This window comes from Ochotona princeps, chromosome 27 (assembly GCF_030435755.1).
Source record: "Ochotona princeps isolate mOchPri1 chromosome 27, mOchPri1.hap1, whole genome shotgun sequence".
NCBI lineage: Eukaryota > Metazoa > Chordata > Mammalia > Lagomorpha > Ochotonidae > Ochotona > Ochotona princeps.
Window position 1 is genome coordinate 19,784,634 of NC_080858.1, and position 14,222 is coordinate 19,798,855.

At 58.3% G+C, this 14,222-nt stretch overlaps 1 protein-coding gene across 2 annotated transcripts in view; it reads left to right on the forward strand.

Annotated features, from left to right (window-relative positions):
- TSPAN9 (tetraspanin 9) overlaps window positions 1–12,347 on the forward strand; it is a 156,518-nt gene extending 144,171 nt beyond the window's left edge. For both annotated transcript variants that reach the window (XM_058656074.1, XM_004596345.3), the window contains 6 exons: window positions 6,600–6,791; window positions 7,090–7,164; window positions 8,674–8,775; window positions 9,886–10,017; window positions 10,261–10,344; window positions 11,745–12,347. In XM_058656074.1, coding sequence (XP_058512057.1) covers window positions 6,600–6,791; window positions 7,090–7,164; window positions 8,674–8,775; window positions 9,886–10,017; window positions 10,261–10,344; window positions 11,745–11,816 — 657 coding nt within the window. In that variant the 3' untranslated portion in view covers window positions 11,817–12,347. The remainder of the gene's footprint in view (window positions 1–6,599; window positions 6,792–7,089; window positions 7,165–8,673; window positions 8,776–9,885; window positions 10,018–10,260; window positions 10,345–11,744) is intronic.
- Window positions 12,348–14,222: the final 1,875 nt, after the last annotated feature.

The following is a 14,222-nucleotide window of genomic DNA, read 5'->3' on the forward strand; positions in this document are numbered from 1 at the left end:
CAGTTTATTCCTCAAATAACTACAAAAGCCAGGGCTGGGCCAGGCAATACCAGGAGCCCAGAACACCATCTGAGACTCCCACCTGGGTACAGAGACCCAAGTGCTCGTTGATCATCTCCTTGCCAGGCACACTAGCAGGGAGCTTAGCAGAGCAGAGGAGCCAGGACCCAAAGCAGCATGCTGATACGGAATGTAGGTGTTGGAAGTGGCGGCTTCACCTACTGTACCACAACATCTGCCCAGCAGCAGTGGCCTCTTAAGGTCCTCTCTGCTGGTGACTGAGAGAACTTGAACCTGCCCCGTGTGATTCCAAGGCCAGAGCCGTCCGTGTCTTCCTTCCCAACACTGATCTGTGTTCTCTTGTTGCTTCTGCTACTTTAGACTCATTGTGGGGGTCCCACGGGCTTAGGTGCTCCTGGGAAGTGGGAGCATGTCCTGATGGTGTGTGTTCCGTAGGCAGTGCACGTCGACTCTGGCCAGGCAGTGTGAGGCACCCGGAGGATGCCTGGGCAGCAGTCTGAGGAGCAGGTTCCCAGCTGGCTTTCTCCTTAGACCTTCTTTGTTGTTCCTTCCAAAATGTGGAAGCCCCCCCACAGCCCAGGGTTACTTCAGTGCCTTCCTGTAAGGCTCCTGTCTTTGTGGTCATGTGAGGCTATTTTTTGATTCCCTGCTTTTTGTACCACGTGGCTGCAGGCACCATGCAGATAAGCTGCCTTCCAGAGTGCCCAAATGACCTCTTCACTGGAATGGGATCACAGCTCTTCCCATGGTGGCTGTGGCCCAGGATGAGAATGGTGCCGCTGACAGTAGTGTGTGCATAGCAGGGGCAGAGGGCGGCTCCCCCGGCAGTTGAAGGCACAGAGGCCAGAAGGCCCACGCAGCGTCGCTTTGTTGAGTTTGTTCCTTTGTGCGGCTTCTGGCAGAGATAAAGCCAGTCATCTTCATGAGTCGGTATCATGGGGATGGCGTCAGGCAGCGAGCAGGTCCACCCTGTCCCTTCTCCTGGCAGACCCGGGGCCTTCCCCTCCAGGCATCCTGCATCCACACTGACCAGCCATCACCTGCCCTGCCAACCACTCACCAGCCTCCTTCCCTCACCCTGCAACTGTGTCTCCTGTTCCCTGCACTGTATCTGGCCATCCGACCATTCCAGATGCAGACTGGCCTGGAAGCTCTTGGAACCTCTTCATACAATGAAGTTTCAGGTGTTTCTTACATTGTAGGAGGCACATGGAGGTGACAATCCCAAGATTTGGAGTCTTGGCAAATTAGATTAAGAGCCCAGCTCTGCCAAGTCTGATTATGTGTCCCTTGGGGTCTCAGTTTTCCCATTGGGAAGGCAGGGAAACAATAGGCATGGCCTCGCCTATCTCATGGGAAGGGCTTGACCCAGTTACTGGCGTGGGAAGCGGGTACAGCCAGTCCGCCTCCATCAGCAGAGTCATGGCCCACCTCACCACCATGACTGTCACCAGTGCCGGTTTTATGTACTGTCCCCGCTTTCAGTCTGTCTTCAGCTTCCAGGCCAAGGGTTTGCGGATCACAGGGACTGTCGTCCTGGCTGATTTGGGAACCGCCTAAGGAGTCGAGTGGGTTTAGAGTCAGATTTCCCAGGTTCCTCACCCACGTAACCTCTTAAGTTTTTGTCCAGTCACCTATAAAATGGGGAGGTCAAAAAAAGCTGCCCTACACCATTGGGTGGGAGGATGGAGACAGTGCATGTGCTCAGAATGGCACAGGCCCATGGCTCATCCTTGTAACAGTGGCATGTTCCCAGCCCAGTCCTGGCAGCAGACTGGCGTGGAGGAGAGACCAGGCCTGTTGTGGGTGCTATGGGCACAGCCTGCTGCCCCCAGGAAGAGCTCCACGACCTGGACAGGTTTGTCCAGAGACTCCAGGGCCAGATGGCTTTTAGCAGAGCCTCCTCAGATGCAACATCAGAGGGTGGGGCCTCGCCCTCCTCTGCCCCCCATTTCTAGCGGACTGAAGAGGTGGGTGGAGTTTGGCACAGGGCAGGGAGCTTTCTCAGGCTGTCACTCAAGCTGGTGCTGAGCCCGCCTGGCAGAAAGACCTGAGTTGAAGCAGCCTGTGTCCCCCACAGAACATGCCAGAGATGCCACCATCCTGGCGTGGGCGGACAGGGCTCCCTGCTGGCAGGACACACAGGCGGGTGGAGAGCCCAGGGAGAAATCACGGGACGGCATGCCAAAGGGTTACAGCGCAAGTATGCGTGGGCGGCTGTCCTGGGGCCCCGAGATGGCCCTGGCTGGGAGCCATGCCTGAGCTGGTCTTGCTGTCTGCAGGTGTCATAACTAGGGATGCTGTTTGCTAAACCCCAGCTGTAGGTGCTCGCCTGCAGAGCCCCATGTCCGGTGAGTGCTGGCCACGTAGGCCAGGTGCTTCCCAGGAAGGGACATTGTTCTCTGCCCCTGTGGAGGCCTCTGCTTCCAAGAGAGTGGTTCCCTCCCGGTTCTCTACCATCTACAGGTAGCTGCATGAGCTCCTGGTCCCTCCCCCTTGCATTTTCCAAGGTATTCACATCCCAGGGAGCACAGAGCTTGGTCCTGGCCGCAGTTTTGCTCTTCCTCTTCCTCAATGAGTATGGGGGAGGCATCTTTCCTCTCTCAGTCCTTACATGGCCTACTTAAGCCACACAGTGCCTGGCCCTCCCTGGTCCTCCCTGGCCCTTCTTGATGACCTAGTGGCTGCCCCGTGTGACCCTGTGCAACCCCAGAAGGCTGCTTTCTCGTCTGCCCAGAGGTTTGAGGCCATCAGGTAGAAATCCTGTCTCCAGGCACCAAGCTCCTGTGTGTGCTTGGTGCCTCCCTCCCCGACTGCAGGGGCCCTGGTCATTCAGGCAGTGGCTCATGCTGGGGCTCCACACTGTCGCCTGGACCTCATGGTCTGGGGAGGCACAGCATGATGTTTGGTGCTGTGTCCCCCAACCCTGTGCTCCAGTACAGATCTGTCTCCCACGCCAGTGCCCGTCAGAGAATTCGGGAAAGGATTGCCCCCTTCACTAGAGAGAGCTGGAACTTTGGGAACATGAAGTTCAAGGGCTTTGCTAGCCGCTAAGACCTATGGGCCTCCAAATGCAACAGTGAGAGATGCGCCCCGTTCTGGAATGATCAAGATGTAATCAGGTTGTAGTTATGCAAATACCTTAGCTGATGTTTATTTAGAGGTAAATTAGGCTCAGACATGTGGGTGTGATCTTATCACCCGTGCAAGCTGGTGAAGATCAGGATCAGGGGGTGTGAAGCTGCGAAGAAGCTGGAGGCCGAGAGAGAGAGAGAGAGAGAGAGAGAGAGAGAGAGAGAGATAGATAGATGAGCAGTTGTACCACCAGGTTTCTAATTGGGCACAAGGTCAGCAGAAGGCAGCATGGAGCCTTAGCTAGCTGTTGATGGGCTCAGGTCGATGTCTCCGAGTGTGGGAGGGATATCTGGCCTGGTCCAGCCACAGTTGGGGTCTCACTCTGAGACCGTTGTTCTGGCTGTGAGAGGACTTGGAAGCTAAACAGGGTGTTAGTACTAGGATGGGAGACTTGCTAAGAGCTGCATAAGATGTAAGCCCTCAAATGTTCTACAGGCCGGTCACATCTTGTGGAGCACAGTGGAGGCTGTTGGGGCTGTGCCTCAGAGATGGGGGTTGTTGAGTTCATAAGAAAGATTTCTTAGTGAATTAGGGTTCCCAAAAAAGGGAGCTGCGTGCCCTGTGGGATGATGAACCCTTAAGCTTGGAGGGGGGCCCTTCTAGTGGCAGTCCCCCAGCCTTCCAGGTAACTCAGGTCAACCCTCTGTTCCCTCAGTGGACAATCAGAAGCTTAGTCTGGTGCTGTCTTGTCTCCCTCCATGGCGAGGAGAAGCAGCTGGCTGCGAGGGGCCCCTCAGAGGCAAGGGGCGTCCGAGTTGCAGAGCAGCAGCCCCCACTCTGACATTGATAGATCATCCGTGCTCCCCACCACGGAGGAGTGGGCAGGCCAGCTTCTCCCTGGGGCTGTCCAAGTTCATTACTGGCCCCAGCACAGCAGGCCATGGAACCAAAGCCTTTGTGGTATTTCATTTTCTCCACATCCACTCATTTATTAGATGCCATTAACCCGCTGGGCTTGGCCCAGGGTTCTAGGCAGCCCCCAGGAGTGCCGAGGCTGACAGCTCAGGCTCTCAGGCAGAGGGGGAAGGGGTCACCAGTGGTACCTGCCCATCTTCTGCAGGCGGAGGGCTTGGGGAAGGGGAATACCTGTGACATCCAACCCAGCAGCCTGCTGGGGGTCTCTCTGGGGTCTGCAGAGATGCCCACAGGTGAAGCAGAGGCTGACTGGGGCAGTGGGTAGGAGGTGTTGGGCAGGCGGAGTGTGAACAGTGGCAATGTCCCTGATCTCCAACCATCTGATGTCAGAAATGTGTGTTCCCCTCCCCCTGATTATAACCCAAACTACAGCCCGGCTGGGTGTCTCCTCGGGAAGGAAGTTGGTCCAGACTGAGAACCCATGGGTTAAAGAGCCTTAGGGCTCAGGTCTGGCTAAGACCATCCGTGCTGGGAGTTACCTGAGGAATGAGCCAATCCAAACCCCACTGTCAGTGGGCTCAGTGGGCTCAGGCTTGAGAAAGCTGCAGTATTGTCTGGCCCCTGGGAGCTGTGTGACTAGAGAGGTGTTGAAGTGAAAGGACACAGCTACAGGCCGTGCTGACAACAGGAGCCAGAGATGGAGAGAACCGTTGGGGCGCCGAGAGACGGGTGGGCGCCTGGCTAACTGCTGGCGTCTGTGTCTGTGGACAGAAGCCAAGGTCTTTCCTGGCCAAGCAGGGTGGCCAGGGATGCTGCCACGCCCTGCAGAGTGAAGTGAGGGTCTCACCTTGCTGACTGTGCTAGGGCTGGGCAGTCTGAAGAGGGGCATGGAGCAGGTGCAATAGTGATGTGTTTGGTGGTGAGGGGTGGCCTGCCTGGGTCTTGTGTATCAGGTGCTGTGGATGGGCGGGGTCTCTGCAGCCCCAGGAGCCCCCTCGCCAGGCTTCCTCCCTTGGGCTACTTCCCTCCCATCGCGCGCATCTGCGGCAGTAGATTTTCCACGTACTCATCCTGGGGCGGGGCTCCTGGACCCGTACGTCTTCGGCATGGAGAGCGCGAACTCTCCAGGGTATGATTAATGAAAAAGAAATTGAGACGGCAGCGAAGAAACCGGCCAGACTGAACAAAGTCAGAGGGACAAAGTGCACGCCAGTCTCCACGTGTCCCCTGCACACACGCAGGGCTCCGAGCCAGCCTGGAGCGCCACCATGTGGTCACCGCAGGTGGCGGCAGCCACTCCCCCTGCAGAGTCTGGGCGCGTCTGACTTGGGTGGTGCTCTGGTCTCCCCCTCAGCGACTTAACTGAGTCCAGGCTGCCGCGGTCCCACAGTGTGGGGAAACCAAGTAGTCCCACCTGACCCTGTAGCTCTTTCAGTTGATCATCTCTGGCTCAGTAATCCAGGGAAATGAGGTATCTCAGGTTGGCGCTTTTCTTACCACCTTTTATAGTTTTCCGTGCAGGTGCACATGACTCCAGCTCCCCTCCTCGCTGCCTGCCACAGGTGCTGGTTGCACTCCAGGCTTCCCTGTCGCCTTCTGATGGTTTCTATTCCGAGCCCCAGCCCAAGCAGGCTGAGACAGAGTCAGATGGCAGCCCTGGGTGGAGTTGTGTGTGGAACCCCCACTCCCATAGCTCCCAGCCCTTGCCCCTCCATGTGTACCCTGCATGGAGTTCAGTGGTTGGCCCTCACCTGCTCATGAAGCCCCTGCCCCAACCGTCAGGGACTGCTTCCATAGCTGGCATCTGTGCCCAGGACAGGGATGGCACCCTCAGAACTCCTGTAGCACTTAATTTGGCACCAGGGTGTTCTGCCTGGAGTGGTAGATGCTGACCCAACACAACCAGAGAAGCATGCCTAGAAGACAGGCCTCAGAGTTGCGATCTCTTGGGGGTGTGAGCTGCTGCAGGCCTGGGATGGAACGCATGTCCCCACCCCGAGCTGGCAGAGGCTGGGCGAACATCAGCTCTAAGGAGTACAGACCAGTTCAAACCTGGCCGTTGGCGGCTGGTGAAATGGAAGTCCCCTGACATGGGGGTGCGGTGGGGAGAAGCCTGTTTCTGGCCGGTCTTTCCTGTGTCTGATGACCTTGCATCAATGGCCAAGGCAGCCCAGATGGCCGCATCCTGCGTCTCATCCCGGTGGACGAGTTCGTTCCTTTTGCTGCCTGAGAAACTGGACCTTGTGGTCCCCTTGCTACCCCAGAGACAAACCCACCCTGTCCCTAGAGACAAACTCGCCCTGTCCCCAAGAAAGCCCTCGCCTCTCCATGTGTGTGAAGGGGCTGTGACTTAGTGAATGTGACTCCCAGGGTGAGCCTTTGGAAGCTGTGAAGGTGCTGTAATCCCACCCGCTATGCAGGGAGACTGAGGCCTAGAGAGGCGAGAGGACTAGGCTGGGTCTCAGCTGACATGCCTTGGGCATGGCACCGCATCTGGCTGGCAGCCCGGTTCTCCCCTAGTCTGTGTCTTGGAGTTGGGTGCAGGGGGGTGCCTACCTAATGGGAGTTCTCTCTCTCTTTCCCTACAGCTGTGTGGCTGTGGACTGCTTGGAGTGGGCATCTGGTTATCCGTATCCCAGGGCAACTTCGCCACCTTCTCCCCCAGCTTCCCCTCACTGTCTGCTGCCAACCTGGTCATTGCCATGGGCACCATCATCATGATCACGGGCTTCTTGGGCTGCTTGGGAGCCATCAAGGAAAACAAGTGCCTCCTCCTCAGTGTAAGTTGGTCCCCACACCCCCCAGGCCCTGCCTCTTCCTGCACTCAGCTAATGGGGTGCTCAGCCCTGGCGGGGATGCTGCTGTGGGCCACATCCCTCTTCCTGCCTGGACACGCCCCCTTCCCCATGATTGGTCAGCCCTGCCCTTGGTGGTCCCTCCCACTCCTAGGTAAGGTGTCTTGGTGCCTGGGAAGCCCTATGTGGGAACCTTTGGTTCCTGGTCCTCCTGCTCCTCCTCTGCACCTGTGCCTGGCCATGGTCATCTGTGGGTGCCCATGCCCTGTCCTTTACTTTCCAGTTCTTCATTGTCCTGCTGGCCATCCTCCTGGCAGAGCTGATCTTACTCATCCTCTTCTTCGTCTACATGGACAAGGTGAGCTTGCAGCAAAGTTGGTGTTGCTGGTGGGAATGTTCATAGCCCTCTGGCTTGGGCCAGAGCCAGCCACGGGCCTTTCCCTGTTTGAAGACAGGAGATGGAAACCCAGAAGGCTGGGAGAGCCAGCCAGGCGCGAGTGGAAGGCTGTTGTGCATGTTGGATGGGTGGAGGCGAGCAGGGATGGGTGCTTGGGGAACATGTGTCTGGGGGAGTTTGTTACCCAGGGATGGCAGTAGGCTCCACTGCAGGTAGTGATCTGCTTGTCACCAGCAGAATTCAAGCACAGGTGTATGTAACCACTTGTGTCTGATGGGCTGGCTGAGCCGGGTGACTTGAGGGGACTCTATGAGGAACAAGGGGGGACAGCTACACGTCGCTGCCCAGAGAGCCTATGGGAAGGCAGGGGGTGTGACAGGCTGCAGCAGGGGTTCAGGAGGGTGGCAGGAGCGGGGATTCCTGGGAACTCTGCCAGGTGGACGGGTCTCGGGCACTCCGGCCGATCTGCAGGTGAATGCTATGGACCATGGCCGAGTGCTCGGTCTCCCTGAACCGGCCCGACTGGGGCTCTGTGCCTGTGTTCTTGGCGTTCACGTCCAAGCTGCAGCGGAAACGAGAAGGGTTCTTAGGACTCCCCACGGTTCTTGAGAATCGCCCTTGACCTTCACACCCTTGGAAGGGAAGATGTGACCATCCTGAGAGACTGCCTTGTGCCAACCCAGCTCTTAGCTCTTCGCATTTTGTTCAACAGTTGTGTATGAGGGAGAAGACACAAGAGGGCTTCCATCCAGTGGTTCACTCCCCCATCCTGACATGCCGGCAGCTGCCGGGGCTGAGCTGGGGCTGGAACCTGCAGCCAGCAGCTCAGTCCAGATCTCACGCATGAGTGGCAGGGACACAGCTGCTGGCGGCACCATGTGCTCCCCCTACCTCCCCCAACACGTGTGCTTCACACACACACACACACACACACACACACACACACACACACACACAGGTTCTGCTGGGCTGGGGATCCTCATCCTGGTGTGATGCGATATGAACATCTCAGCTGCACATCCAAATGCCAGCCCTTTGGCTCCAAAAATTGCTGCCTTTACTTCTCAGTCCCCATTCCATGGATAGATATTGTTATTAGTTCTATTCCAACACTGCAGATACAGTAGTTGGGCAGGAGGTCCAGCTGCTGCCTTGTGGGGAGGTGGGTGTGAGAGACCAGAGACACATCTCCACTTTCTCAACCCAGCGTGTTTTGGGAGAGGTGCTGTGGTCCCAGGAGGCCTTGGGGTGACAGCTGTGCGTGTGACTGGCCTGGGATAGGGCGGTGGACAGCTGCTGCGTTTTCACCTCTAGCACTGCAGCCTGGCCCTGGTGGTGCTACAGACCCAGGCCAGGAGCTGAGCTTGCTACACCCCTAGGCCCCAGGCCAGCTGCCTCTCTACCCCTGGGAGGGGCAGAGGTGCTTCCTGGCGCCAGCCAACCTATAGCAGCCACCCTTCACCTTGGCAGGTGAATGAGAATGCCAAGAATGACCTGAAGGAGGGCCTGCTGCTGTACAACACTGAGAACAACGTGGGGCTCAAGAACGCCTGGAACATCATCCAGGCCGAGGTGAGGGCTGGGCCCCAGGCCACCTGTCCGGGTGGCCATGGGAGGGGGCGGGCCACAGACCACCTACCCAGGTGGCCATGGGAGGGGGTGGGCCCAGGCCACCTGCCTGGGTGACTGTGGGAGGGGGTGGGCCATGGCCACCTGCCCGGGTGGCCATGGGAGGGGGCGGGCCACAGGCCACCTGTCCGGGTGGCCACAGGAGGGGGCGGGCCCCAGGCCACCTGTCGGGGTGACCATGGGAGGGGGCGGGCCCCAGGCCACCTGCCCAGGTGGCCATGGGAGGGTGTGGGCCCCAGGCCACCTACCCAGGTGGCCATGGGAGGGGGCGGGCCACAGGCCACCTGCCCGAGTGGCTGTGGGAGGGGGTGGGCCATGGACCATTTGGCCGGGTGGCCGTGGGAGGGGGTGGGCCATGGCCACCTGCCCAAGTGGCCACAGGAGGGGCCAGGCTCTGGCCACCTGCCTGGGGGGCCATAGGAGGGGCTGAGTGGGTCTGACAAAGCAGGACATGGCCAAGGGAAGGGAGAGGTGCCAGGAGGGGAGCAGGACCTGAACCCAGAGTGGGTCAGTCTGGGCAAGCTGCAGCAGGGGGCTAGGGCCGGGACAGCCCCCCCCCCCACTGGTTCACTCTCCAGGTGCCTGCCGGCCAGGACCAGACCAGATCAAAGTCTCTCATCTGGGTGGCTGGAACCTGTCACTTGAGCCATCACTGCTGCTTCCCAAGGCCTTCATTAGCAGGAGGTTGGGGTGAGCAGCTGCAGCCGGCACTCAAAACCATAGGTCAGACCTATACGCCAAACATCCAGCCCCCCCGAAATGAGATTAGCACCAGGACCAGTTTTGCTTCCCCTCATGGCACCTGGCTTGGGTGAGGAGGCTCTGGTTCCTAGAGGAAACCAAGCCGGTATTCCTGATGCCCCAAGTGGAGAGGGACTGGCAGGTGGGTTGGTAGGATAGGGGTTGGTTGCTGAAGTACAAGCTGGAGGGGCAGGTGGGTGAGTGGGCAGCTGGGCTGTAGCCCAGTGCAGGCAGGAGCAGGTGGCCATGTTGTACTACCTGCAGAAGGCAGGGCAGAGGGAACCCATGTTGTGCCACGTCCCTGCCTGGCAGATGCGGTGCTGTGGAGTCACTGGCCACACTGACTGGTTCCCGGTGCTGGGCGAGAACACAGTGCCTGACCGCTGCTGCATGGAGAACTCCCAGGGCTGCGGGCGCAACGCCACCACTCCCTTGTGGACGACGGTGAGGCTGGGGGCGGGCCCTGACACCTGAGGGTGAACTGCCAGGAGCTGTCTGACTGTGGGTTGGGGTAGGGGCTCAGGGGCCAAAGGACATGGAGGGGTGGAAGCAGCGTGGGATCTGGGGCTGTGTGGTTGGCTGGGCCTTGGCAGGTGCAAGCTTGGGCAGGGTGAAAGAGGGCTAGAACTGGGCCACAGGGCATAAATGGGCATGGCAAGGCTGTCAGCTGTGGCCCTTGCTCCCCAGGGCTGCTACGAGAAGGTGAAGATGTGGTTTGATGATAACAAGCACGTGCTGGGCACCGTGGGCATGTGCATTCTCATCATTCAGGTAAGGGCTGGGAGCAGCTGCACCCGGACATGGGCGGGGAGGGAAGCCCAGACCCCAACTAGGATGCAGTGCAGCCAGCATCAGGGATGTCGCCAGGTGCCTCCCAGCTCTGCAGCTGAGCCCATATTGGTTTGCAGAGCCTGAGCTGGGCAGGTTGGGGGGTGAGGGAGAGCCTGGCCAGGAGGCTGGAACAGGCACCGGCATTGACCTGTGGCAGCTGGGGAAGCCACATGCATTGAGACCTGGGCACTGCCTGCACCTCTTGTGCCCCTGGTGCCATGTGTGGTGAGGTCCCACCGCTTTCCTCTGCCCCATGCTCTTCTCTGGGCAGCACTCCCTTCCAGGGACACAGGGACACAGGCAAGCATAGGGGCCCTTACAGAGTTTTAGGGGGGCCATGGAGATGAAAAGATTAACTTGTGGCCAGTTCTGTGGCGTAGCGGATCCTCCACCTGCAAAGCCAACACTGTGTATGGATGCCAGGTTTGAAACCTGGCTGTTGTACTTTCCATCCAGCTCCCTGCTCATGGCCTGGGAAAGCAGTGAAGGGCAGCCCAAGTGCTCGGGGCCCCTGCATCTTTGTCGGAGACTTGGAAGAAATTCCTGGCTCCAGGCTTCAGTCTTGCATGTCCCTAGCTGCTGTGGCCATTTGGGGAGTAAACCAGTGGATCAAATCAGTATTTCTTTCCTCTGCTTCCTCCTCTCTCTCTAACTTTGCCTTTTAAATACATTTTTAAAAATTTAAAAAGTTTGATCGGATGCTACAGTTTTTGAAATCTGTGGTTTTCTTCATAAAACAAACTTGCATGAACTTTGTGAAGATCTTTCATAAGAGAGGATTTCATACATTTTTGCACCAAGATAAGCTTCCTCATGTATCCGGAAGGCAGAGCCACAGAGAGGGAACAACAGGGAAACAGAGATCTTCTCTCTGCAGGTTCACTCCCCAGCCGGGGCTGGGTCAGGCTGAAGGCAGGAGCCAGGAACCCCATCTGGGTGGCAGGGGCACATACGCTCAGGCTGCCCTCTGCTGCCTTCCCAGGGGCATTTGGCAGGGAGCTGGATGGCAAGTGGAGCCGCTGAGACTTGAACTTGTACTGACAGGGATGCTAGCATTACAAGCCATACTTAACCAGATATGCCATATGCTACTTGCAGCTCATCTTTTCAATCCATTCTCCGTTCCCTTTGTAGTCATATTAGCACAAGCACAGCCTCATGGGTGAGACCATGGGAGGGTTCCCAGAGCAAACAGCAATTACTTGGGGAGTTTTAATGGTCTCGCCATCTCCTTCCTCTTGACCTGGATTCCCAGGTCCTTCATGCACGTGGTCCTGGAGACCCAAGCTGCATGCCAGGCTGCCAAGCCCTCCCTCTAGACCCTGCCCTGTGTCTTTCAGATTCTGGGCATGGCCTTCTCCATGACCCTCTTCCAGCATATCCACCGGACGGGTAAAAAGTATGACGCGTGAGCCAGCTCGCCGGGGACCTGGGCACTGCTGGGGAAGAGAAGCTGTGGGCTTCGTGTTGCCGGCCCCCCTGCTCTCCAGACTGCAACCCCCACCCCTAGCCCCAGACTGCCCTGCCTCACACTCCCCACCCACCCCGCCTCAGACTGAGCCAAGGCGATGGGGTGTAGGGCCCAGGAGGCGGCCGGCACAGGCACAGAGACCTTAGCCGCTGGGCCCTGGATTCCTGCACCCACGCCTGCCCCTGTGTATTTGCCAAAGACAGCAGGGTGGGTGGGCTGGGGACGGGCTCGGGGAGGAAGCCCCCTGCCCTTTCCCACACTGACACTTGGTCCCCGCCTCAATGGGGGAGAATGTCCCCACACCCAGTGGAGGCCATTGCCGCTGCCATCTGCCCACCCTTGGCCACCTGTGGGAGAGCCGGTAGAGGCAGCCTGCCTGCCTGGGCTTTTTATACCTTACAGTGTAATTTTTTTAATTTTTATTTTACTCCGATGATGGTCATTCAGGAATATTATCCCGCAGATAAGCGTAGGGCTTAGCGTTCTGATTTATAACTTTTTACTGCGTTTGATTTCTTGAACGGTTTGGTTTTTCTCTGCCAGAGGGTGGGGGTCGGGTGGGGAGCCAGCATTGAAGAGCCTGCTGCAGGTGAGCTGGGCCAGGCCTGTCCTTAGAGTGCCCGGAGAGGGGTGCTGCTGGGCCTGGCATCAGCAAATAGGGAGCCTGGAAGAAGCAAAGAGGGAGCAGGTAAAGTGGGGCATCCTGCAAGGGCTGAGCAGGCAGGGCGCAGCCAGGAGGGGGCGCCCTGCAGGGGGAGCTGGCCTGGTCCCCACCCACAAGGAGCAGCTCTTGAGCAGTTTCCCTCCTGCTCTCTGCCGGCCTCCTCTTCCCCTTCATGAAGGCGGTCCTGCCACAGGTTCTGCACACCCCAGTAATTTTCACAGACATTCCTGCTAGAAACTTTCAGACAGATACCTCTCTGGTTCTCGGTTCATATGCTGCTCACTGTGTCTCTTCCTTGCTTCTGGAGGGGGAGACACTGCCGGATCTCTTTTTCTTTTCTTCTTCTTCTTTTTTTTTTTTTTTTGCTGCTCAAACAATGGCAGAGGACCTGTGACCGCCAGGAGGGGAGAAGGGGCTGCAGGCATGGAGGGAACCCCAGGATCTGTCAGCTTCCTCAGGCATTGCTGACATCAGCAGTGACATGCCTGGGTGAGTGGTGATGCCTGGAAGACATCCAGGAAGCCCAGGAGAGAGGGGTCAAGCTGTGTATGGCTGTCCAGGTCCTGGCAGGCAAGGCCCTGGGTGTGCAAGCTGCTGGCTGGCTGGGTGGGATCAGCCACCAGTACCAACACTGGTCTCTCTGGCAGTTTGAAAGTCCAGAGTCCCCTGGGCCTAGGATAAGGAGTGCCACCTGCCCGCTTACTGGGGTCGTGCCCACTTCTCCCTGCAGGGGTCCACTGCCTCTTCCTACCGCCGTGTGGCACCTTGCCTTGGTTTCTCAACTTGCCCTGCTCTCTTCCCTGGCCTCCCCAGGCCTGTCTGCTCCCAGAACTGAGACGCAATCGCCCAGCCACCCCATGGCTCCTTGCCTTTGCTCCCAGAGCGCCCCACTGGGGACCAGGCGTGGAGCCCTTGTGGTATGCTCAGAGTGGACAGGAGGGGAGGGTGTGGGTCTAGCTGCGTGGGCGGAGTGCAGACCTCTGGCCTGAGGCGGGAGAGATGCTGGGAAGGCAGGTATGCATGGGGAACAGTGGACAAGCAGGTGTTTGAGTAAACCAACCCCTCCTTGCTCCCCCCGGCCCACCCAAGTGCAACGTGGGTCCCTTGGCAAGCATGCATTTGGGTGGCCTGGTAGAAGTTGGCATGAAATGAGTTTGCCATAAGTCGAGGGTGGGGTGATTCAAGGTGTCTGTGAAGGTTTAGGTTTTGTTCTAGTCAGCGGCTCCCACCTACCCCCAGCTGCCTGAGGGCCTCGTCTACACATCCCCAGATAGCCTTCGGGGACCTCAGCCCTGTGTGTGACCATGAAGTCTCTCGGCCAAAGCTACCATGGGAGATGTCTCTGGGGCTGGGATGGGTGTTCCGAGCCTCTGACCCATAATGGAGAATGGTCCCTCATGCCACCTGGAAGGCCATCCCAGCTGCTGCCAGGGAGGGTGGTGGCCTTGTGCCTGGTGACCCTGACTGTGATCCTGGAGAGTGTGGCAGAGGTCTTGGGAGTGGAGCCACTCCACACCCCCCAGAATCCCAAGGTTCAGGGGAATATGGGGGTACTTGGCCCTTCCCTATAGCTGTGTCACTGCTGGGGACAGCAGGTGTTGGGTCCCTCATGTTCCCTCACCCCTCCTTCTTCCAGTCAGGGGGACCTGTAACATGGGCTGCCCCTCTGGGAAGGCAGTGACC